At 45.7% G+C, this 25,967-nt stretch overlaps 1 protein-coding gene across 6 annotated transcripts; it reads right to left on the bottom strand.

Moving 5' to 3' along the window:
- Nucleotides 1-285: 285 nt before the first annotated feature.
- SETD7 (SET domain containing 7, histone lysine methyltransferase) lies at nt 286-23,462 on the bottom strand. Of its 6 annotated transcripts, none has more exons than XR_015699643.1 (9): nt 23,336-23,462; nt 18,087-18,216; nt 13,025-13,226; nt 10,948-11,137; nt 9,198-9,279; nt 7,934-8,051; nt 7,484-7,641; nt 1,846-6,528; nt 286-1,438 (listed from the first exon to the last, which is right to left on the bottom strand). XR_015699643.1 is itself a non-coding variant. In XM_087736309.1 (8 exons), the coding sequence occupies exons 1-8, from the start codon at nt 23,373-23,375 to the stop codon at nt 6,348-6,350; spliced, it is 1,101 nt and encodes a 366-aa protein (XP_087592435.1). In that variant the 5' UTR covers nt 23,376-23,462; the 3' UTR covers nt 286-6,347. The 6 variants fall into 6 exon arrangements, 1 of the variants encoding a protein (XP_087592435.1); XR_015699644.1 differs by having other exon boundaries at nt 286-1,997; nt 2,960-6,528; XR_015699645.1 differs by having other exon boundaries at nt 2,960-6,528.
- Nucleotides 23,463-25,967: the final 2,505 nt, after the last annotated feature.

The following is a 25,967-nucleotide window of genomic DNA, read 5'->3' as shown; positions in this document are numbered from 1 at the left end:
GCGGGATGTTCTTCCATACCACACCACAACTAAAGCCCATGTTAGGTGCATTGAAAAGAGAAGCGAATAACAAAAGCGGCAGAGGTGCCAGGAAAAGAAAAAGGCGGCAGCAGCGTCAGGAGTGTTCTGCTGTCCGTTCACTATTAATATCAGTGGCCTAGAAGTCTGTTAACTGTGTGCCAAATCCTGCTCCCACGCATCAGCAACCATGCAGTACACAAGCAAGGGGGAGAGATCAGAGGATGCCCAAAACCGTGACACACAAATAACAAGGAGAGACGACAGTTCTGTTGAATATTTTAATATCTGCATTGCCTTCATAGCGCAATTAAAGCGATCTTTAAAATTCACTTATTACAAATGTTTGTCAAGTCTATTTTTCCCCAGAAACATTTTTCTTGCTTCCTTGCACATACACCCAAACACACTATAAAAACCTCATTCATAACATCAAAGGAAGGGCAATCATCATTCATGTAAACATCTTTCTTAGAGTTATCCATTTTTTTAAAAGTCATGAATAAACCTACAGATGTTCAGTAAGGCTCATAGTTCGAGTACAAATGTCATAAAACACCTATCAAGTACTGTATACAAGTTAAATACTCCGGGGTTAACTGTTAGCACACGTATAAGCTTACCCCAAGGATTATTCTTTAGCACTTAGTTCTTCAGAACAGAGACACCCAGTAATTATGGGCTGAAGAGTATTAAAATAGCAGAAGGCCCAGCAGAAACTGTTAAGTAATACACAATTTTAGTCTGGATCTTAGCTCAAGAGTTAAATTCAGTACAGTTACAGTAGGAAAAGTTTTCTAGGAGGAAATCTGCAGAAAGGAGGGATGGGTCCGTTTGTACAATATCATGGAGGGACAAGCTGAGAGGTATGTCCTGAAGATGTGACTGGCCTTGCTATTGCAATTATTTATGACAGCTGTGTGTAATGCTGCATAAATACTTTCCCAAATAGCAAAAACGACCATTTGCAATTGTAAAGATCATTTGTTGCACCTCCCCTTTAAAAAAAGAAATTATCTACTTATTGGTAACCAATTACACTTGCATCTTACAAAAAGACATCCTTTTAAATTTGGTTTAGATCTTACTGGAACTTTTTTTTCTTAAATATTCATTCTACCATGAAAATATTTCATACAAACATCATTTTACATACAAATACGTTAAAACTTGTGAAGGGGGTCTTCCCACGCTCATGGTTTTATGGCTTGAACATTTAATTGCTTAGAATTTTTGTATATATATATTTCTTCTGGAAAAAAAAAAAAGTAGTTACAGTAGAACTGGTAGAGAAAGAGGGCAGGAGCTTCAATTGCCTGAAGACAGAAGAGCGCCAAGAGGAGGGTCCATTCAACAGATAGTGACCTTAGTGTTCAAAACCTTTGATCTGGGGCAAGTAAACATGCACTCAATCTTGCACCTTTTTTAAAAAAAAAAAAAAAAAAAGTAGTCCCTTATAAGACTGCTTAGAAATGCTTTGTCCAAAAATATAATTCTCATGTTTCCAGCACACAAAGCAAAAGGAACAAGTCCTCCTCGGGGCGCAGGGGAGCCTGAAGCCCGCTCACACCCACAGGTGAAGCTGCTCCCACCCTGCGCTCCTCGCCCAAACGCTCTCAGCGTACGACAGTGCGGTGTACGTGAGGAAGAGGCGTCTAATGCAGCACCCCAGCGTATAAGGAGACACTTCAGCAACATTGTTTTCAAAGCAACTGGGGTTTTTTTAAGTGCTTGGAGGTGAATTCCTCAGGCACCCACAGCTCCAGCAATTCTGCTGTGCCAGAGGAAAACAAAGCAGCAGATAACCGGCTCTCTACAACTCCTTACCTCATCGCAACGACAGCATTTTCCAAAAAGACTATCAAATTGAGTGAAGGATAGAAGTCACAGGGGTCTCTGGGACAGGAGCGACACCGCACAGTTCCTGGCACAACCAAAGTGCTGAGCACTGGTTTCGACTGAAGGACAAGGGCAGCCAACTGGGAAGGAAACAGAAAAGTGGCGATTTCCACCACTTCTCAGTTTCTCGTACCAGACGGGATATGTTGGCTACTCTGCTCCTCCAGTGCCTGGCAGAGGGTGAGAAATCCCCGATGGCGCTCTCGCTTCCACGCCAGCAACGTACTACAACAGCCCCGGGAAAGAAACCACAGCCACGGCCAACTGCGTGCAAGACTGCGAGCTCCGCAGCCAAAAAGGCTGAACTAAGGAGAAGGCTCCCTAGTCGCTCCCGAAACACGCGGCCTTGCGAGGCCGAGCGACCAGCCTCCCAAAGGTCTCAAAACCTGCGCGAGTCGCCCAGGAGCTGCAGCATCTGGGAAAAATCACGGGCCATCCTAGCGGGTAGTGTTGCAACTGTGGAAGAAGTCAAAAAGCTATCCCAGCTCTCACTCTGATCGCTGAAGAGTCATATCCACGTATTTCCTTTGACTTTTTCAACAGTTAAGACTTACATGTATTTACGTAGGTTAAGGGTTTTTTAATTACTACCAAAAAAAGGAAAAAAGCCTTTTCAGATTTGTGAAGGAAAAAATCAGGTATTTTAGTAGATCCCAAAAAGTCAAAATATAGGACAAGACTCAACTTGAGACACACACACACACACACACCCCCCACCGGCCTGAGCCCTTTTCCCTCTTATCCAGAGGAGTGACCCAGCAGCAGGTAGCTCTCAGCTGTAACTTCTCATGCTCTCTTGTCACCAAGATTAACCGCTTCTCCAGAAAATTAAGCTTCTGTATTCTTGGTGACAAAACATAGTGCTGCTGTAGCAGGAAGATACTTTTTTTTTTTTTTTTTAAAGAGACACAATCAGCAGCCTCCAATACAGGCTGATACAGGCTCCTTCTCATAAAAGGAGCTCGGGTAACAACCCTCCCATCACAGAGGAGCCACATGCAGCAGTGCAGACCAAAGGCAGATGTTGGGAACTGATCTGTACCTGAAAAAACCCCAGGAATTCCAGGTTCTCTTATGCCATTCTTTAGTCACAGCGGGTACTTCGAGAGCCAACTGCTCACCCAGGCCCAGCTGACAGGCACCAGCTCTTCTTCCAGTTTCTGTGCTGGCAGGACAGGTCTTTGGCCAGGCTCTGAGAAGTGCTCTTTACTTAAGAAGTAAGCTCTTTACTTATTGCACCTTCACCAATAGTCAGCTGCATTCAACAGACTCAAATGGATCGCTTTGCAAAATGACTGCTTCCTCTGCTCCAAATTAAAACCACGTTTTGGTGCGGGTTTCGTGTTACTACTGATAAATAGTTTTGCTAAGCTGGTCTCGCTGTCTAGTGAGCCCCAGAAGCTGAGCTGCAATACGTTGACCATGTTAAGGCATTATTTGGAGTTCTGTAACTAACCTGTGTTTGAACCTGTGGTTGCCAACGCACACCTCTCAAAAACCTCTGAAGGACACACTGAGCCCTTTTGCTACTCAGTGGTAACCATCCCAACCATCTCCACTCTAACAGACCACAAAGAAAAAGAAAACAAAGAATTAAAAGGCTTGGTCCTGAATCAAGCCGAAGCAGCTTTATAATCACAACTTTTATAGAAGGTTGGTCACGGAAGAAGGGATCTATAGGAGGACCAATAGATTTTAACAGAGCAGAGAGGAAAAGGACAGTAGAGCTAACAGAGACGACAGCCACAGCTGTGGCATACTACCAGGCTACAAGCATACACAAGAGCAAGAGAATCTGCTTGGCTGTCACCAAATTAACAGCTTTTGAGAACACACAGAGGATACCTCTGTGCCTTTTTTTTCCTAGGATTTTCCTATTTCAGGATGCAACCTTCAAACCTGATGTGCAAAGAGCACCTATCTTGTATTTATCTCAAAAATCAGGCAACATGAAGACTGACAAATCCATTAAAACATAAGCAGCTCCACACCAAGAGGAGATAGCAGAGGAATCTGAGACTGATCAGGAATAAAGCCAAAGGAGCTCTAGAGATCAGAACATTTTACGCACGATTCTCCAGTGGGCACAAAGAGGCCAGCAGTCCAAAGCAGGTTATCAAGACCGTGGAAGGAGTTACCGTCCATTCACAGCAGGGTTCAGTCACATCTTCCCTCTCCTCTTCCCTGCACTGAAACACAAGCCTCAACTTTGCGAACTTCATGGTCCTGGCAGAATAACCCACAAGATGCGTACAACAGCTTCCTACCAGAGAGGCACGCTTTTCTGCAAACGGCTGAAACAGCAGTGATCTAAAATAATGACCTGTGGGCAGGTACGGAAAGATCAAGACGTGCATATTTTCTTTTTGAGGTTCATTTGCTGAAGCTGTGCTGCCAATCGGCCTTTGACAGCTCTCCCTCACCTGCGAGGCTCAGTTCTGTCTCTGCACACTCAGCTGAGTCCCTGAGCTGTCACCTCTGCCAGCCACCTGCCTTGGACGAGAAGCAGAGCTGCGGCCTGAGTCTCCAGCGCGAGGAGATGGATGGTGTCAAAGCTCACATTCAGATCGCTGCTGGAAGAGTGTCAAAAAGCCCTGAGCCTACTTGCCCCCCCCCCGCCCCAGCACACGCACAGAGTAGTTTTTGTGCAAGCTGAAATGGTGAGGTGCTGAAAAAGGTTTGTGATCAGTCGCAGGGAGTAAACAGAGCCCCAAGTTAGAGAGGTTCTTATTAATAATTCCTAACTTTGCACAGGTACCAAAGCAAGAATTCTCAGACTGCACAAAGCAGCAACCTCATCCTTCTGCTTGCAGGTACCAACCCAACACATTCTCCATGTCTGGCTCTCCAGACAGCCAGACACCTCCAACCATTCAAGCAACTAACCAAAACATGTTGCAATAGAAAGGTAGGTCTGATTTCCCAATCGTTTATGTTACATATATACAAACTTTTTTTAAAACTACAAATATTCAAAGTGTTGCAAATGCATTTGAGTTTTTCCTAAGCTGCTAAACCCTAAAGAGAGCATAGGGGTCCCAGAAGGGCTCCAGTATCCAGGCCGAGATGATACATTATTTCTCTCTGATACAGCATTAGGCAAGACCAGTACAGTATCTGAAAAAATGCACAATCTCCCTATCCCTGAAAAACCCCAGAACACAGCCCTGCCGATGAATATTCACAAGCCCCTGCTGTTGGCTGCAACAAAGCTATGGATTGACTGCTGTTTCTAAATATGAGCGGTGAGTGATGTTTTTACATTCATTGTTTGTCTTTCAAAAAACAATCTTTTCACATTTTTTTTAATCTTATTTTGATATCTCATACTATATTAATTTACTGTGTCTTAAACCAGTACTACTAAAAGATGGCTACAAGGCTATATCCTCTGTCAACTGAACACATACAAAAGATACAGCTCTCCTTAACCAAGTACTACAGCCTGCCCTCAAATACATACACCTCCTTTAAGGGAATTCACCCGAGGTGCAAGCACCTCATTGCTCGAATTTCTGCCTTGAGAACTGGCCGCTTTAACAGGTGAAATAGGCAAACCAACTCATGGACACTAATGCAAGTAATGTGCTTGCCTTCCAGAACCTGTACTTCTGAAAGTCCTTCCAAAAGTGAATCCATTTTCTCCTTTCAGAAAATCTTCATGCAAAGAACAGTTTCATTTGCGTGTCATAATCATAAATTAAATAAAATAAGCCAGCCGTAAAGGCTAGATAAATATTAGGTTTGGACATGTTGCTATACTATTTAGAGAGCCACAGAGACCAACACACAGCACTCTCACATACACACACAAGCCTTTCCACTAGTTAGAAAGGATTTTCTCCTGCAAAAGAGGATTTGTAGAAAGAACAACGTTCAGACAAGAGGAAAGGGGAGTTAAAACCCAGCCTCCTATATGCTAATAAATAAACTGCTCTATTGCAAGATTCAGATCAAAGGTTTAAAAAGGCAAAATTATGCTACTATTAGAGAATATCAAAATATTACTGTTATCATCACAAGTGGCATATATGCAAAATGCAGTTGCACAATAATGCCTAGGCAGATAGAGAGCAACACTAAGTCTGCCGACTAAAAGTGAACGATATACCCATTTTAGTTTTCTGTCTAGTCTTTTGGCATCTTTGCATATGGTGCAAAAGCAGAAGCTACCAAAGAATATCACGTCTCGTATAGAATATTAAATAATTTCTCCAGATAAGACTGGTGCAACGCTAGCTAATTTTAAATCTGCTATGAGTAACACAGTCAAACCTAGTTAGTATGCAAGAAACTTATCTCTTAACACAGAATGCAAAGTTATGATGCAACAGCATTAACAATCCCTGGTTGTCCAGTTTTCAGTATAAAGGTAGTGCATAGATCCAAGTTTCTATTTCAGTTTGCTGAATGGAGAAGGAGCTCCCATTTCACTTTTGCTGGGCAGCCTGGAAAGCTTTCAGTTCCAGCTGGTACCACTCCGGTGCTTCTGGCCCATTTTGCCCAACGGGGTTGTGATCGTATCCGTAAGCCACTGTTAATTCTTCGTCCTTCTCCACAGACCTGATGGTACGGATACACTTGATAGGCCCAAAACGAGGATGAACAAACCTAGACAAAGAATAAACACCTTTGCTAGGCTTAGCTGTCAATTCACAGACTCTGTTAGCCCCTTTTATCATTTCAGAAGTCACTCACAGTTCAGAGTAATATCACATAATCTGATCTCAGATGAGTAGATTGCTTTGAGTCAATCTTATGAAGACTTAAGTAATAAGGGCAAAACCATCGACATATTAAAACAGCTTTGTGTAGCTCTATTACTTGAAATATTTCAACAGTCCTGCAACATTGCTCGTTTGTAATAAATAAATAAACCAAAGTTAATCACTGCCACATGCCTTGGGCTTGCAGAGGTAAACATTTGCACGACAGGAAAACAGTAGAGATTATGAGAGACTGGAGAGCATGGGAAATTGCTCATCTTTATTTCCTCAGTACAGGTTACCTACCAAAAAAATCATAACGCACTTCTGTACATCCTTTTCCTACATATATATCTCCACAGTTCTTTCTGTTCGTTTGTACATTGGTATGAAAATATTTATACCCTTGAGCATACGTGTACGTCAAAAGTTTCCTAGTGCTCTGCACCAACTGCAGGGCAGCAAGATGCTTATTTTTTGAGTTTCAGAAATGACAGCACATTTTATGGTGCTGGTCAAGCATCTGTAGTTCAGCCAATACAGTGCAGTCCTAGCCAAGCTAGGGTTTAGAGAGCTGTGCTTATGCATTTTAGAATCAAGAGGCAGCTCCTCAAGCTCATGACGAAATTAACACACATTGTAAATTTCAAGACACTCTATGGTGTAAGCCTCAAGGAACATCAAGCACCCAAAATGCCAGCCAGTTTCCAACTCAGCCCAGGTGACCAGGAACTCCTTCAGTGCCTGGACCCGTTACTCCCAGCCCTACCGGCTGCTCCTCATTCGGCTGCCCAAAAACAGCCTGTGAGCCCAGACTGCCGGGCTGCAGCTCCCACTCCGAAACACGGGACTCTACTTACGGGTCATAGATGCAGTTAGGAGTGAAAGAATGGTTGGCCTTATGCCCCAGCGAGGCACAGTACTTGGCGGCGTGGTTGTAGGGCTCTGGCACGTCTATGACTGTTTCGTCGTCCAGGGATATTGTATTTCCATTGAGGGCCCAGTCTCTGCTGTCTACCTAGTTTGCAAGGCAAAAATCCAGCGTGTGTGTGGAGGGGTCAACATTGCCAGCAGTTTGAAAGCAAACATTCAAATATATGCAACTAAAGCTTTTCCTGTAAGTCATTAAGAAGAAAAACAAAACCAACCGCCACTTTTTTTAATGTATACATAGGTGAACATGCACTTTCTTCAATTAAACTCCATCATATTAAATCTTAAGGGTGGGAAGGAGGGGGTGTAAAATCCTACTGTAAGAAGATTTCAGAAGGAGCAATGAAAATTCAGACTGACTTTTTTCTCTCCTTTACCTCCTGGTGTGTAATTCGCACTCCGTTGTAAAAGGACATAACTGTACTGGCTTCTGCTGCTATTTTCGAAAATAATCCTTCTCCAGCACTGGAAATGAGAGAGACATCAACATACACCCTACAAGGGAAAAGGGCATGGAATTAGTGATCGGCTACAGTTTTCATTTTCAAGAAGTATTATCACAACACTACTGGCATAAAGACTAATACTTCAATATTACAACAACACTAATAATAATAATTCAAAACCTCCAAATGCACCCGCTTCTCCTTCCTCTCCTCCATATGTTCTCTCTATTTTGGCAAAATAGAGATTTGGTGGGAAGTGGGGGCTGACTTTATCTATTAGTTTGAATTTTTCTTTTTTTTTTTTTAAAGTGCCAACCTACTATTACTCCTCAATGATGGCTTTGACTCAGGAACACCCTCAATAATATACCAGAATCCCAGAGGTCCCCACTAAGCTGAGGTTGCTGGTGTATACATGCACAGATTATTACTCCACTGAGCAAGAGTTTTCAAAGTGAAGCTCTAGATCTTCAAGCACTTACTGCAAATTAATGCCAGCATTTTACTAAACACTTTTTTAGATATTTCGAAGTATCAGAAAAGGACTACAATCAAGATATCTACAGAGCAAGGCCTCTTAAAAGTCTAGGTAAAAAGTGTAATTGTGGAATAGCCACGGAAGAGATATCACTGACTGACTACGATAAGACAATTGCTGAGGAACGTGTTTTGACATTACAGGGTTGTCACAAACAGTATCTCACTTTCCTCCAGCTTGATGATTTACTCTTGTCACTTTGCTACATCCGTAGGGAGAGGAGAAAACTTTGTACAATGCATGCATCCAGCGAGACACACTGAATGCAGCACACTGCAAACTGAAGCTAGTTAGACATCTAGAAAATAGGGAACAGCGTACTTTTTCACTCAGAATACTGTAGACGTGGGCTATTAGTAGAGTCCAGGACTTGACCGAACATGCCTTTGAAATGCTAAGAAACTATCCCAGTTTAATCTCTTTAAAAAAGTATTGCTATGTTCTAACTACTAGAGTGCAATTTTATCGTGCGAATCAAAGAAATTCAATCAAGTCAAATGCTGACTGATGTACAGTAACGGGTTCCATTTCACAAACCCTTACACACTTTTCTTTTTAAATTTTAAATGAGAAAAGGCTTGCAAAATTAGGCCCTAAGTACGTAACAGCAAAGAAATATGGACAATATTGAAAGAGGGGAGAAGAAAAACAGCTTACCTCTCTGACTCATAAGGATCAGGAAGAAGTGCATTTGTAGAAATGCAGGATGAAGTAGATTTGTCAAAACTGTATACTGGGCCTAAAAAAACAGAAATCAACAAAGGAAATAAACTAGTTGGCAGTACTGAAAACATGCAACCTTTAACTTAATCAAGACATTCAAAAATTAAATTTTAATGACTGCAAGAAATGAATGCTATGCTTCCAAAAAAAGGTATTAAACAGAACTGCACCTGTAAAAGGTCTTCCGTGAGATACTGTTTCCTGATTATTTTTTCCCCTCCACATACTCGAGCAGCAGTATTACCACAAAAAGATGATATATATGTTCTTCAAACTACCATCTTTTAAAGGAGGACTGGACAGTCTTTCAAAACCGACCCTGACAGAGTCTCTAATTAAAATTAACAAGTAAAGCAAAATTTAAAAGTGTATATTCAATAACACATTAATTATAAAAAATCTTGGACTATTTCAAATAGGAAATGTTTTCTAGTCCAAATGCTGAAGAGACTTCAGCCAGAAGATAATGTTCAGTAATCACACTTGCTACAGTCATTTATTTCCTGCCGTTAATAAGCAACTCAGCGGTACAGCTCTAATTATATTCTTACATCCCTCTACAATCAACTGCCAGAGGACTATCTGGGAGATAGGTTAAGATGCAGGTGGAAACGAGAGAGGAAAAAAACCCCAACACACAATATTACAAAATCTGATAAAAGGCCATTGCCCCTGGTGTCCAAGATCTGTTCTGGCTGAAGGCAGCTTCCTCCAGGGTGTAACTGAATCCTATTTACAAAGCACAACTGTACCCTCTCAGAAGATATGTTTTAAGTTAAATTTTTATTTGCTATCACAACTGAGAGATTTAAGAAAATAAAGTCACGTGCATTTGCTTCTGAACCCCTTTTCACTGAGTTTTATGTTCTTATTTCATACTGAGTGAGACAATCTTTGCTGGCAAAACAGTAAATGTGTTAGCATGGTCCCTGTTTATTACTCATAGCCCCATCCACAGCTTAACCCACTCGCCTCCGAAACACCACATACACCTCAGAGCAACAAAACCACTGCAGAACTACAGGCCCAAGCCACCACTGCCCTGGAGAAGCAGCACTGGCTACACGGGTCGAGGACACCACCCTGACCCTAGCCATTTCATAGCCACTTTCTAGCAGCAGGACTAGGCGGACTGAAGGGTGCTGGTGAATCAGACTGTTATACAACAACTGAATCTAGTTCACCGATTCCAACCCCTGTGTCCTCTCAGCCCCGTGACGCAGGTGCCAGAATATTCAGTGCTCACAGCTTGCAGAAACCCAACTGACAGAGCTACAACCAAACCACAGCCTCCCCCCCCCCCCGCTCTTTGTGATTTTACTAACAAACCAAAGCCTGTAACTGCACCAGCATTAACACCGTTAAGCAGGTTTTCATGCTGGCACAGGTGGCAATGGCGTGCGTGACAAGCAGGGCTGTGCCCGTGAGCATGGGAGAGAAGGGCTGTGACATGCAGTTCAGCTGCACCGCCGCATGGGTCGCTTCCCATTTGTGCCCAGAGCAAAGGGATTGCTCCACGTGCCTTTCTGTCCAAGTTTATAATTTAGAAAAAGGTCTTCTCACTAACAGACTTCTTATCGCAGTCAGCCTTTAGAGTCTCCAATGGGGAACATTACAGAAACCAAGCTGTTTGCAACGAAGGGCTGGTAGCAAGAATACAAGTTTCTGTGTTAGCTGAACTTACTGCCCGGTACTACTTCAAACTGAGGCTTCCCATCCTCTACAGATGTCAGAGTTGCCAGTTTTGCTTCTATCATTTCTCCATCTATGAACCTTCCAGAATATGCAGTCTTTCCATCAGGGTAGACATAGGCTATTTTCTCTCCGGTCATCTCCCCTTCTTCATTCACTTCTCCCACAAGGCTGCCTCCGTCCTGAAAGCACGGGCAAGAAAGAACAGGCAGAGCATTCAGTTACACTTTACCATCTTCAGTAAATGAAAAAGATTTTTACCAACTTTTTAAAGAAGCAACCTAAGCTACAGTAAGTTTGGATGTGAGGTCATGAAAATGAGCAAGAAACAGACACATGAAGAAGCTGGGTGAAGTCATTCCAGTCAGGATAAAACCAATAAAAGAAATGAATGGGGTTTTCTACTTTGTTTGAAATAGGCAAAACCCAAGGTCTCTCCTTCCACGTGACACAGCTACCGAGTTTCAATTAGCAAAATTTTTATGTGAACAGTCTGTGAACCAGGGCCCAAAGCCATACACAAACTTTGTCTGAATTTTCTCAGTATGATACTGTGCTGGAGGAAAGAAAAAACTTAAAACGCAACCCTGCTCACTGCTAATTCATAGTACATCAAAAGACTTGAGCCTAATAAGAAGAAAAAAAAAAGATAAATATTTGCTGGACAACTGGAGAGTTTCTCTGTCCCAGCATCCCCCTACGATGTCGGGTGGTATTTGACAAGAACAACTGTTTGCACAAAGCCATCATCAGCAACACTCTTCCTCTCTAAGCATCACACATTTTAGCCCTGGGCTTTGCCATCTGTGATTTGCCTGCAAGTCCGGTTAGGTCTATTTATGGAATTGCAGAATGAGATGCATAGATTAGCACAGGTCTAACGACTTCAGGTGTTTATTTCAAAAAGGACAAGGAGACATCTTCCAATAATGCCCTGGAGCACAAACAGCAGGTGTGATGTGGAAACAGGCTGATTTAGATCAAGATCACTGTGCACAGACTCTATCTCAGAGTGGCATCATTTTGCTCAACTCCAAGGATAAAAGAGCTTCATACCGTAGTAAGGAACAGTGAACCTTAAGCGTGAGTAAAAATTTGTGCACATAGCATCATGCAGAGAACCATGCATAAACAATTGCTTCCGTGGCAAAGGTTTTTTTGAAACACCTTGCATCCTTTAGTCTGGCAAGATGATAATGATAAACAGCCTCTAAATAGCCACATTTCCAGGAGGTACAGCAACACTTTGTCAGCTGGAAGATGAAACAGGAGACATGTGATCTGAAGGGTCAGCTGTGTGTATTTTATACTGAAAAACTGCTACTTGTTTGGCTACCTACACCAAGCATTTGTTGATTCGAACACACATGCTTAATGGCAAGAGTGAAAACCAGTAAATAAAGTGAACAGCCAACAGCGAGCATTTGAAATGAATCTGCAACTGAAGTCTGTGCAATATGTAGCACAGAAATAGACTGGGTTTTGACCAGCAGTTTAATTACACGTAGATGTTTCCCCCTCCTCAGTACAAGGAAAAGACTGAAAGGTTCAAGTCTAGAGTGTTGTGTAAGAATAGGAATTAGAATTTAAAAAAAAAAAAAAGTTACATCCGATTTGCTGGGGGAAGCCAGACTTCACAACATACTCTGCAGAAGTGGACAAAGTCTCCCCTCCTAGTTAAATAAGAGCAGCAGGTTGCAATAGCTTGCACGGCTCCCATGCTCCTCACCTGCAGTCAGCACTACAAAGCGGCGAGATCACCAGCCCAGCCTTCCCAAGGAGACACATATAAATGCACTTCCAAGGGGCTGGGTTCCCTGGAAGATTAAAATAGTGGAGGCATCTCACAGCCTTGCTGAATCCTGTCTACTGGGCAAACATTCAACACTGAAAAGGTTTAACTGTACGTTGGATTATCCAAAATGAGAATGCACAGAACTTCCACCTTGATTTGTGTGTGTTGACTTTTGGATAGCTGGGTCACAGTGGATATTTGTTTCAGCTGGGGAGAACAGAAAGATATATAATGGTGCTATTCTGCAATAGAGAGAGCAGGTGGTCAGGCTTACCGGGTAATAAATCCAACAAACTCCATGTCGAATGTTGTCTTTATACTGCCCTTTGAATATCAGCCGCCCGTCACTGTCGTACTCCTGGGCTGGTCCGTTCAGCTCTCCATCCACATATGTGCCATGAAGGACCACTCCGTCCTCGTAAGTGTAGATTCCCTGGCCTTGCAGGGCATCATCAACATAGTACCCTTCAAGGGTGCTGGTAAAGAGAGAAAGAAAACAGCAGTGGAAGACTATTCACCTCTCGAAGAGGTGAACCCAAAGCCTCGACACGAGGCACGGCACAACCCTGCTCCTCTCTTCGTCATTCTACATATTACTGAGGCTGAGGGGAAACCTTCGAGAAAGTCAGGTCCTAGGAGGAGGTAACTGGTGACACCTGGTTTGCTATTGCCGAGTACCCTACAACCCTCCCCAAAACGTACACCACCACTGCAACAATCACAGCTTTTCTGCATTTTTTCGGTGGCCTCGCTCCAAGAGCTCAGGCTGTCACAGGGCAGAGCTATGCGCAGGCGGACCGAACGGTATGTCGAAAGGCATGCCGAAAGGCTCGCCGGCGGCTGCCGGGGCTCTCTGGCTGGGACACCGCTTCCAGCATCTCTCCTCCATCCCCCACCAGGCATCACTATCCCCCACTCTGATGTGTTTGCTAGTTTCAACCAAATTTAAAGGGGACAAGGGGGAGGGGAGTACAAAAGTAAACCTGACTTCTCTGGAAAGCCAAGATGAAAAGCAGAAAATTTTTTCCACGGGCCTCCAAAGGCAGAGAACAACTTACACCGTCCTTTCACCAGGGTGCGCTGCATGGGCACAGCATTATTCATCTAAATTACATTGCTGAGCTTTTTTAATAGGCTGGGGTAGCAAATTACAGCAGGAAATGGACGCTTGTGGTCAGAGAAGGCATTATTGCTCAAGCAGGCTACTCCCACGTTAGGATTTTCTACCTCCTACATTTGGATCTTTACTGACATCTCTCTGGTGAGATAAAATTGAACTGCCATACAGGTGGACCGCAAAAGGGCACAAACTGCAACCTGCTACCAGTTCAGTGTGAGCTCTCTAGCGATACACTTAGCAGCAATCTGTACCGGATTTGCCAAAAGCACTGTCATTTTTCATGTATTTCTATTAAAATGGGACAGAGCTTGTCAAACAGAACTAGTGCTGCGCTTGGATTTGAACAAAGAAACATTTCACTTCAGTTTTGTCTCGCAAACCCTTTAGAAGGTGAGCAATAATATCTTGCAATCTGCTTCGCTTCCTCTCCTAGAAAAGGCTCCCGAGAGAAACTACAAAGAATGAAAGCGTAACTGTAAAAGAGGATCTACTCAGCTATTTCTTTCTCAGGTTAGAACTAGCACAAGGAAAGATGAACTGTTTAGCTTTTACCCCAGCATATTTAGCTAACAGCCAGGTGCAGTACATACACTTTCACTGCATAATTCTTTTTCTGATGCAGACACCTAAGGTATCAGCCCAAACAGCGCCTGGGAGCCCGTGACTCTACATGTTTTACAAAACGTTACAGAACGGATTTTCAAGAGTTGCGGAAGGAATGTTTTCTCAGAATTAACTTTCTGGTTTCTAAAGCTTCACTTTCTGTTTTTACTTAACTTTGACACGCTGGCTGAGGTTTCCATGGGAAAATACACTACAGTAAAAGCCTCAACGCAAACCAGATGCAGAGCAGGAAGGGGTAGGAAAGCTGGTTTACTTCTAAATCAGATGAATTTCTTGGTCCAGGTTGCTACAGAGCTGCACAGACAGCTACAGCACAGGGAAGGAGCAGAGCAGATGAGGGAACCGCCAGAAATCAGTGCGCTTACTCAGCTGCAAACGACACCACTTTCTCCCCTAGTTTATCACAGGTCACCAGATTTGAATTTCATTGTAGCTGACAATACACACAGAGTCCACACATAGGATTACTCTTTAAAAGAAGGAGCCACCCCCCGTTTATGTAATGAAACAGACCAAAAAACCTTCTTGCTACCTTTAGTGATATTAGTTGAAGTTAACAGGTTGCTAAATTACAACAGTGCTTTAGCACTGGAAAAAATATATTTTCTTTTACTGTAACTCAAATCTCTAGGTTTTCTTTCATTGTCTTAAGCTCCAAAGCTCAAGCTCCATCTTTTTCTACGCTTGTATCATCTAAGGAAATCAAAAGAAAGACATGGAGTGAGTTCCTCAGGCATCTTTCAACCTTGCCTAAAAAGTCAGGTTCTCTAACACTTTTATAGTTTTCATAGTTTTTGAGTTATTTCCACCCCGCTCCCCCTTCTCTCTTTCTCATTTTAAACTGCATGGTGTCTGCAGCCAGACACAATACTTGCAACTAAGACCTCACCTGAGGAATAAGTAGCTTCTGTGTCTTGCATAAACAAGATCTTGTTAATACAAACCCTGAGCTAGCCTGTGTTTCTCCAGTTTGCTTCTCAGATTATCATATTTGCGATAATGTAAAGTTTTACTAAAGTCAAGATTTATCAGATGTACTGTCTTCCCATTACCCACCAGGCCTAGAGAGGATCTAGGATATCCACTACCTAAAAAATAAACCAGTGATAAGAGCTGGGGGATGTGTGCGAAACACCGACTGCAATATCCTTTCAGGTATTAAGTTGTATCGACAGACCCTGATCCATTCATCCCTCACTCCCTGATCTCCCACCTTTCCCTCTATATGGGAACATTGGAAAGTTTTTCTTAAAAATAATACTGTTCTCTACTGTGTTCTGGGAGATGTCAGGTTAGAAGAGTTTCTAGTTAAGGGAGAAGAGCAGCTGCAGCTCTGTGCCAAGCACGGCTCTCACGCTCGCAGTTATTGCGTAAAGTGTTTTGCAAAGTGCACTCCAGCAAACGTTAGCACCAGCGCAAGCTCAAGTACACGATCCAAAACAGGGAGTGTGCCAGAGGTAAAACTTCTCTCTGAAAGAATAGGTTGGGTTTTGTTGCATTTTTGAAGGCGAAGGAAAAAACAACTGATATTTCATTCCAGGTTTCTACTCCCTTAAATAATCAACAGGAAGGAGGCGGTTATTCCAGTAAAGGGAAAAGTTTTCACTGAGGCAAACAAGGCAGCCAGGCAGCCAATCCTATTTCCCAACACTCAAAAAACGAGAACGCTTACACTGCTGCCAGTCCAGTGCCTGAGAGGACTCAGCGACTCCCAAACAACAGACCTGCAGCAGTTTAGCTGTCAGCCCTTACCAGCAGCCCGTGAGGGAACAGGTCCAGGAACGCTGAAAACAGCTAATTTACTGCACTGCCGCACACAATGCTGCAAGGGGAGAGGTGTTTTGAGACATTTGGGGGATTCATTTCTCTTCATAAACACTCCGCCTTGCCCGCGGCACAGTTAAAGGAAACCGCGTGTCCTGGTTTATGCCAGGTCGTTCTTCCTGCAACACGTCACGACACCTGAACCATCCACTTCAGACGGCAACTTACTCGTGCTAGCTGGGCATAGCTAGGTAAACTGCAACATCTTTAGTAACTAGTCCTTGCTCGGTTCAGGCTGCTTTAGCTAAATGAAAACCAGCTTAGGGCAGTTTATAAAAATATCCCATTTTCCAAAACCACATTACAGGCTATTTTTGTCTATTTTCGTTTTGCTAGCTCCTGAAGTCATACAGTAGCCAACTGTTCCATTTTTTTAAGGGTTATGAAAATTTAAAAAAAAAAAAAAAAAAAAAAAGAAGAGTTGGCAACACTGAAGTGGTACAGAAAAGACTCAGCAGCAGCCTGAGTTTTCCCACAGAGCACTGCCTGTACCCTGGATTACTTGGAGGAGCAGCCCTACAAACAAAATAGCGGGTCAGTTTCTCTGACTGTACAACCAGCAACTGCTCTGCTGAGATCATCGGCAAGCACAGAAGCGTTATGTACGTGTGTCCATAGAGACGCTGTCTGCCAACTTAAAAAAAAGGCTATTTTAGAGAGGTCAGCTGCTGGGCAGTACTGATTTTCAGTTACTCATACAAGATTTAATAAGCCCATTACCAACAACACTGGGGATTTTTCTTCATCCAGGCTTGGAGGCCTGATCAGTTTCTGTGTAACTGAATAAATATATTATCTTTCTCATGAAAAAAACCCCACAACCCCCAGTACGAAGCAATTGCAAAGGCAAGTACAGACAAGGAGCTGACTCACTGAGGCAGCACAATACCTCCGCTCCTGCTCAGAAGTTCGCTGAGCAGGAGGAGAGTCGACCCGGCACGACTGTCAGTTTAGCGGCTGCTATTCATAGTGCCACCGACAGCTGCAAAACCATGAAGAATCGTGTCATTTTATACATCTGCTGCTCCTTTGGAGGAAGTTCTGAGCAACTGCAGTGAGAAATGCTGCCGTTGGGGGAAGATGTACGAGGTGTTCATAACGGAAGACCTGAAAAGAAGACATGCATAGGCACAGCCCAGCCCAATTCCCAGTGAAGAGAGGGGAAATTATAAGGGCTTTTCTGCAAATAAATCAGGCCCCAAGCAACTTGCAGATTAGGCACAGTTGGGAACAAAACCATATCTAACTCGGTCCTTTAACCACTAAACAATTTCCAAGACCAAGCAGAGGGTGAGCCCCTCTGCCAAGGTCCTATGCCTGTGCACAAGGTCTGGCAAAGGGAGCTCCCAGTCCAGCTGCCACCTCTGTATAGGGCTATAAGACAAAGAATTCCACCTGCAGTTAGGGACTTGAACTTTGTAGTCCACGTCGTCGTCAGCATGGTTTCCAATACCTCTGGACCACCTCCCCGCTCTCACGGTCTCCAATTAGTTGATGACTTCACAGTGCTAAAAGAGCTCACACCGCGGCATTCTCCCACCAGGAAACAACTTCAGACATCACGTTACGTACAAAGCCCCCAAGCCCACAAAGGTAGTTTCTACAGCAGTAGTACAGAAGACTTTCCAGCTACAGTTTTTAACGAGAAACTTCACCCAGAAACTCAGCAGCATACAATCAATGCAGCTTAGTTTTGTATCACTGCAAGCAGGAGGCAGAATATAGAAGAAAAAAAAAAAAAAAAAAAAATCGAAGAGTCAGTGTCTACCTTCCATCAAAAAAGAAGAACTTGCCGCGGCCATTCTTTTCTCCATGCACAAAGTTGCCTTCAAATCTGTCTGTCGACGAATAGGTGACTGTACAGAATCCATGTGGCAACCCATCATCATCTAGATGCCCTGAAATAAAATCCAGACAGAGAGCAAAGGAACACATTAAACATTATACAAAAATTGCAAACCTGTTCTGATTATGTAGACGCTTGAAATGCAGTAGCTCCCTAGTACAAAACAGTAAGCCGCATCAAAACATTTCTGTTAGGAACAGCGATCAGAGATTCAGTACAACTGAAGTCTGTACTTGTGTAACATACTTCGCTTAAAATAAAAAATAAAGAGGGTCAGGATAAAAGAAAAGGGATGATGAGAAACAGGGGAGAGAAGAATAAGCAAAAAGACATGTTTCTAAAAGAAACAAGGTTCATACTATTCTAACTCGTGTTAATATACGCCTTCAAAAATATAGTAATTCTTTATCTAGAATATGTATTTCCTGGTGAGAACGGAATAGATTTCAATCCACTGAGTAAGAAAAGGTTTGTTTTTTTCTTTTGATAAATACATGTCTTGCAACAATGTGGGTGTGCCGCCTCGTAGCTATATTCACAGAAATTTAAAGAAATAAAACCATGTAATATCTATAATACTATGCCCTTGCAATATGTCAGTCAACTTGCTATTTTGTATTTTAAATGCTGCTCTCCAGTGCCTTTCTGATGTGTTCGCATTACGTCCCCCCATCCCATTCCCTTTCCTAGCCGTATCAGTTTTCCTCATTACAGCTGTTGCACATGGGGAAAGCGGAGGGGCAACACGCTTGGATCCTCACCTGCATGGGTCTGTATTTTACAGAACACAACTGGCCAACTCTGGTTAAGTTAAAGCATAATAAGGCTCCTATTGCACCTCTATCTGCCTCCTCAAAGCCAAAAGAAAATGGAAGAAGCGTGTTTTAAACAATTGTTATTGTCGAGTTTACCTATGTGAACGGGGAGTCCTTAGCACCGCGTTAGAAGAACATTGCTCCGACTGCAGAATGAAGATGCTCAGGCTCAGCAGGGCCGCTTTCAGCACAGAGATACACCAGCTGCGGGTGTAACAAGCTCCCGTCGTGACATTTTAGCAGGTATAAATTTTGCATGAAAACTGACGAATAAATAAAAGCCAGCGTATATTTATGTTCTTCCACCTTTCTAAATAAAAACTGGCCTCTGGTCCCCCGAGTTTCCTGGTGAGGCGTACAAAGCCTATTAGAGATGAGAGACAGCACACGCATCCACTTCTATGGGCTTTGGGTCAAGCTCTTCCCTGACCAAATTTGCCCTGAACCGAAAAGGTTCAACACGCATATGGAAAGGCAGAAACAAACTCTAGTGTGAGGGGGGGCGATTACAGCCCAGGCTGACGCAGGCAACAAGAGGCACTTCAGTATTCCCAAACCTCGAGTCCTGTGCCCAGAGAGAAAACAAGCTGTGCAGACAGCAGTGGGAAAAGCCAGCCCACCCGTGTGGCTTCAGAAGTCCTCTCCTAGAGGCACATGACCTGCCCGAGCCTTTTAATACCAGAATTATTGACAGAAGAATGCCATGCAACACAGGATACTTTGTCAGGATATATTTCCAAACTTTCGTCTATCTCAAAGTAAAATTTCATTAAAAAAAAAAAAAAAAAAAAAAGAGAGAGACAAAGATAGAGGAAGGAAAACAAAGAGCTCAAAGTAACCAAGTAAGGCTGTGCAGGTTTATTACCCATCTCCTGCACTTGTCACATTGGGTATGGAAATGCACCTAGAAAGAAGGTGTACAGGAGAACGTAACGGTGAGATATCTGAACTCATCCAAGAGCCAAGATTCCCTCCTTCGCCCTCCCCACGTGTGCTCCCCCAAGTCTCTCTCGCACCTGCTCTGGCACCTGCCTGGCACCCTCCGCGAGCAGCGCAACTCACGAAGCTGGCAGAAAATTCCTCCCTTCCTTGCGTTGCTGCTGGTTCGGGCGGCTGAGCCCGCACCCCGCCGCCACGGCAGGGCTGGGAGCCCACCTGCCCCTCTCGGGGGTAGCAACCCACCTTGCGTCCAGTTCAGCCACCTCACAAAACTTAAAAATCAAGTTCCCTGTCCAAGTTAGATTGAAAACAGTTTAAAAAGTTAATAAAACCCATCAGACACTGCTTACTGTCCAAGCTGAGAGAAGTAACAGAGTAAAAAGAGAGCAAAAGTAGGGGGGTAAAAAAAGCTACATCACTAAAGGCTTCTAATAACTTTGAAGAGGAACCCTTTAAAACAGAAAGGGCAGCAAGCTGCTCTTTCCAAACAGAAGAAAGGCTTTTTTTCCCTCCCATTCAGTCACGACCCCCCTTTTTGTAGAAAGGAAAAGATTTAGCAGTTACATCAATTTAACTAAAAGGTCAGTGAAATTTCTGATGTGAACACCTCTTTTGGAACAAAACCAACTATGTCAACATTTATGGTGTTAATTAAAGACTTCAGTTTTATCAATATTGGAAGGGTATACTGGTGTAAGTTAACAAACCCTAAACAATACACTACCAGTTTTCCCCTCACTATAGGAGCGAAACTTTTATAAAACACTTGGATTAAAAAAAATATACTGACAGTATTGGTACATTATACTATTTAAAAAAAAAAAAGCACACAAACAAAACGTTGCTACTTTGTTCTCTGTGACTGTTCAGTTTTGTCAAGATTTTGCTGGAATGCAAAGCCCAACACAAAAGCTGCCATGCTTACACACAGCACGCATGTCAGGACTTTTGCACGGTAGGATACAGACTATCCCAGAGATTTAAATGGTCAGCTTTGATCCGATGGCCTCTATACAGAGTCTTAATCTCAGCCACAGTACAAAGAATCCAATTCTTCTAACATGCTAGAGATTTTCCCCTATTGGAAAAAAAAAAATATCCCCCACCCCAACAGAACAAGAGACATTCAGTCTCTCTTAGTCAATAGGGGATAAAAAGCAATTTCAAGTTTAATTACATAGATGAAACTTTTCCTGTATGGCTGAGGCCTGAGGCTCTAATTCTGTTTCAGACGAAGTCAATGGAAAAAATCCTCATTATTTCAGTGGGAGCAAAGCAGGGTGTTCCACTTCCCTTTCTCGCCTCTCTCCTCCATTTGTGAAAACAACTACAAAATGCCTAAACATATTTTTAAATTATCGTAAAACCTCACTTCTGTTACTTCTTTAAGGGTCTCTCAAGATCTCCTCTTAAGCTCAGACCACGAACTTTTCAAGAAAAGGACTTACACTAATAGGGGCTAGTTCACAACGCAGCATGATGGGGCCACTTACCAAAACCAGGGACGTATACAAACCAAAGATAAAAGCCCTTTACTGTCAGTATTACTATTACTTAACAGAAGACACACAGTGTGCACATCATCAATAAAAGATTCTGGCCACCAAGATGCCAGATGGATGTTTTAGGAATAACAACAATAAACCAACACCACCACCGCCCCCCCACCCCCCAAAAAAGTGCTGCTTTCTGTCGTATTTCTAACTTTCTTTGGGTAAGTGCAAAAACACCCAGCCACCCTATTCACCCCCAAACAGCACCCTGCTTCTGTGTCACTCAGAAAAACACACACTTTCATATACGCTGCTGAATAACGTAGGCTTTAAAGAATCGTTTCCTTAGCCCACAGGAACGCTAAGCAAATCCACGATATGGCAAGAACGCGTTACCTGCGATAATGAGGACCAAAACTATGACTCTCTGCCAAAGACACAATTGTAATCCATAGATTTGAGGAGCGGGGAGGAAAGGAAGGGGAAAAGACACGTCTATTAGGGCACAGGGCACACCCCACCCACAGCACCCTGCCTCTGAAGGCTCTCGCTCCCCTCACAACCACGTTCTACACAACAAGGCTTCTCTTTGGCTGCGTTACCACATACCTAGGCAATAAATCCAGATCCTAGCAGCAGCCGCTTAGCTCGCATCTGTTGTTAAACTAAGCTGCCGCGCTCGATGCCTCCTTTGGAGAGACGTGCTGCGAGGCCTAATCCTCCTGCCACGAGATACAAACAGCCCGCCGCCGAACGACGGGAATTACCGGCATCTCGTCACAGGCGGCTCCTTACTTTGTGCGCTTCATCCCAACAGCTGAAAATCCAGGGTTGCTCCTTCTGGCAGGACCGTGCCCGGCCAGGAACCTCTGGGGAGCCGGCGCTTTCGCGCCCAGCGGGCTTCGCTCGAGAGGCGCGGAGGCAAACCCGCTCCGCGCTCCGGGACGCCCGGCAGACGACGGCGTGCCGCTGCCTGCCAAGGCTTCCATCAGCAATGCCTTCCGCAGGCGTCCGCCCCTGCTTTAAAACTCCTTCAGGGTGAGTTCTGCGCTCAGACAAGGCCAGTGAAGGAGAGGGTGCGCGCTGCCTACGGGACGGGCCTTCCCGCTGCAACACGGGCGGCGCGGCCCCAGCTCGGCTGCCCGCGTACGCGACCGCAGCTTCTTCCGCCGGTTGCCGCTGTCTTCCCCCTGTTCCACCGGCACTAAGGCGACTGCCGCCTCAAAGAGCGGCTGCCCCTCGCTCCCTTACCGAGCACAGGCGCACCCTGACGGACCGCCCGTCCCTGACGGAGCCGCCCGGGCGCCGGGGGGAAGGACTGCTCCTCCGCAAGCCTCGCCGCCGCGCTGAAGGGCACGGCCTCCCGGGGCAGCCGCTCTGCAGCCTGCGCGGCGCCGCGGAGGGGACGGGGCGGCGGGAGAGGCGCGCAGCGGGGCGGCGGCCCGCCGTGCGAGCCGCGGGCGGCACCGGCTGCCCGGGGCGGAAGGCGCGGGCTGGGGGCCGCCGGGGGACGCGGCGGGAACGGCAACGCGCGATGACGCTGCGGCAGCCGAGGTGCGCCGACGGCGCGGGGCTGCTGCCGGCTGCCCGCAGCCAACCCCCGCCCGGCCCCACCGCGCCGCGCTGCCGCAGCCGAAGCGGCGGCCCCGGACCGGCGCCAGGCCCGGCCCCGCGACACGGCGCTGCCCGCCGCTACCGGCAGCACACGCCCTCCCGCCGGTCGCACACCGCCACGTGCGCAGCGGCGGCGCGGCCGTTGCATAAGCCCGCTGATGTCATGCGCTGCCGCCGGCCCCGGCCGCCCCGCTCGGGCCGCCGCCGGCCCGCGCCCCCCGGTCCTCCTCCCCGGCACCGCCCGGTGCCCGCGGGGCCGCCTTTCCCCCCGTCCCGCCGGCGCCCCCCCCCCCGGCCCCGGGGCAGGTACCTTCCACGGTCTCCTCCAGCGTCTCCTCGTCGCTGTCCATGGCGGCGGCGGCGGCGGCGGGCGGGGCGCAGCCGCGGTAACACGGGCGGGCGCGCGCGCACCGCCCCGCCTCTCCCCCCGCCCCGAGGGAGGGTTCGCCCCGTAGCCCCGCCCCTCCCCGAGCCGGGAGGGGCGGGTCGTGGGCGGGGCCAAGGAGCGCGGCTCCCGGGGGGGTGTTCAAGGCGGAGACGCCCCGCCCCGCTACAAAATGGCGGCCGGGGAGCGGGGCGGCGGGGAGAGTAGGGAACCTGCTCAATTTCTGGTGAGCGATGTTCCTAACGTGGCACAAAGCGGCACAGCCGGCAGGAACATCCCAGCCCATCCGGCGCTGGGCCCCCGGAGAACTCCGTCTTGTGCAGGGCGAGCACAGCACCCCCGGACAGCTGCTCCAAATCCGCCTGTCTGCGGTTCACCTCAGAAAGTACACCTCCCTATGGACCCCTCACAGGCACCACGGCACCCCTTCTCCCTCCCCACACCGAGAACCACCCTTGTCTGCTGCTCTTGACGTTGAGGGATTTAACTGCCGAAACACACGGGCTCTTGGATTTCAGTTTTGCAGGAAGGGTGACAACCCCAAGCGGGAGGTGCAATCTGTGGGCTCCTACCCAGCGGCCGCGAGGACGGTGCTCTATCACCACACGCCTCAGCGTACGGCAGGGACCTCAGGCTCCGCCGCAGCTCGACAATACGCAGGAATCACCTTAAAGGATAGTCAGAGTGTTTCTAGGTCTTCCAGCCGGCTGTCTTGGGAGCGCAGGAGGTATCTCCTTCATCCTACCGGAGATGACCCAGACGGTCGGGGGCGGCTGAGGGAATGGGCCTTCTTCAGCCGGGAGGGGAGACCCAGCAGCAGCCCAGCAGCGCTTACAGCAGCGCTATCGAGAAAACAGGCTCTTCACAGTGGTGGGAGGACAAGAGACAATACTGAAAGCAAGAGAGGTTCAGACGTGACATAAGGAGGTGCTTGCTCCCCGTCAGGACAGCCGCGCAGCGCAGCAGGCTGCCCAGAGACGCTGTGCGGTCTCCGTCCTCGGGGACGTTTAAAAAGTGACCAGATAAAGCCCCAAGCAGCCTGGTCTGACCTCAGAGCTGACTCTGCCGTGAGCAGCAGGTTGGAGTGGAGACCTCCCGGGGTCCCTTCCCACCTGAAGGACTTGGTGAGTCTACGCTGCGTCAGCCACGTGCTGCCGGGCAGCGCTGCTGATGTCAGGGACGACGTCATGCCAGGAAAACAGGACAGCTACAGCTTAGCGAAACCAAGTAATTAGATACGTCTGCAGAAAGAGAGTTTGGAAATCTTTAAACAGGAGAATAATGAGGTTAGTATTTGACCTAATTGACATGAGAACTTACAAAATATTAATCTCAAGAGCTTTGGAGAGGATTTGAGTAATACAGAAAGCTTGAGCAGAGCAGAAGGGCTTGCTTCTGTATCATAGGTGGTTACCTTAACTAAAGGACAGTCAGTTTTGCTGTTCAGGAGAGAGGATTTGTGATTTACAGCCCATATACTTAAAACAATTCTGATCTCAACCCACCAAAAAGGAAACTGAGGCATGAGAACAAGGCATAGCCATTGTTTGCCTTAGATCTGCAGGTTTACTGTGCTCAAGCACGGTGATATCATGCTTGAGCACAACAGGAACCCTTATACAATAGATGTGTTTTGTTTAACTCTGAGTCCCTGAAGAGATTAACTGATACTCAGCGCATACGTAGTGTTGGCGTTATCAAAGGTGATGTGCTTCAGCTATCAACATATCTGGTGAGCAGAAAGGAGACGAGGCTATGGGCTGGGAGCTGGAACATATGGTAGGTACCCTTTTCACGAAGAGATAAGAAGTGTTCGGAAAGTACAACAGGAAGCAAGGAAACGGGCACTGCTGTGACCTACACACACAAATAAAAAAGTGCAAATCAACAATACCTTTAAAGATGGTAGTGTGGTGGGTGCTCACCTGCAGAAGCTCATCAGGATGTGGGATAGCAGCATTCACACTAAAAGCACACCCTCTTCCCCTACCTTTTGCCAAAAAAATCACACAGTAAAAATGCTGCGGTTACAAGTTCTCCAAATAAAAGAAATACCCCTCCAAGTGCGATGTGCCCTGCTCTATATAGAAGCTATTCTCTTGCCTTTAACTCCATCACCACAGACTCTTTTTCCAGCGGGCCCATCCCCTGCTGTATAATTACGGTGCTGCCTTTTGCCCTGTTCATTCCACATACAGCCTCAGGCCTTGCTTATTCTATTTATTATCTTCCACTGCCTACAAGGGTAACGCTTACGAGAGCTTCTGCTCTTGTCCCTCCATGGTACCCAGCGTCGTCACACATTAATTAATTTATTTTTGCAGCATAGCAATGGCACTACGCATGTTATCACTTCTACAGTAGGAGAACTAAGAGACTCAAGCTAAAACTATTAAAGTGTCTGGTAAATATCAAGTACTGGATTGTTGTCAAGAGTTCTTAGCATTACACAGCATTTCACATGTTCAAAGCATAATTTCCATTAACTTCAAGTACAGCTGTAAGAACAGCATAGCAATGCTAAATGAAAATGATGGTAAACACACTGTTCTGGCAT

This window comes from Nipponia nippon, unplaced genomic scaffold (assembly GCF_047370975.1).
Source record: "Nipponia nippon isolate SJK-2023a ecotype South Korea unplaced genomic scaffold, ASM4737097v1 scaffold_6, whole genome shotgun sequence".
Classification (NCBI taxonomy): Eukaryota; Metazoa; Chordata; class Aves; order Pelecaniformes; family Threskiornithidae; genus Nipponia; species Nipponia nippon.
The sequence above is the reverse complement of the archived record's forward strand: the minus strand, read 5'-3'. Positions and strand labels throughout refer to the sequence as shown.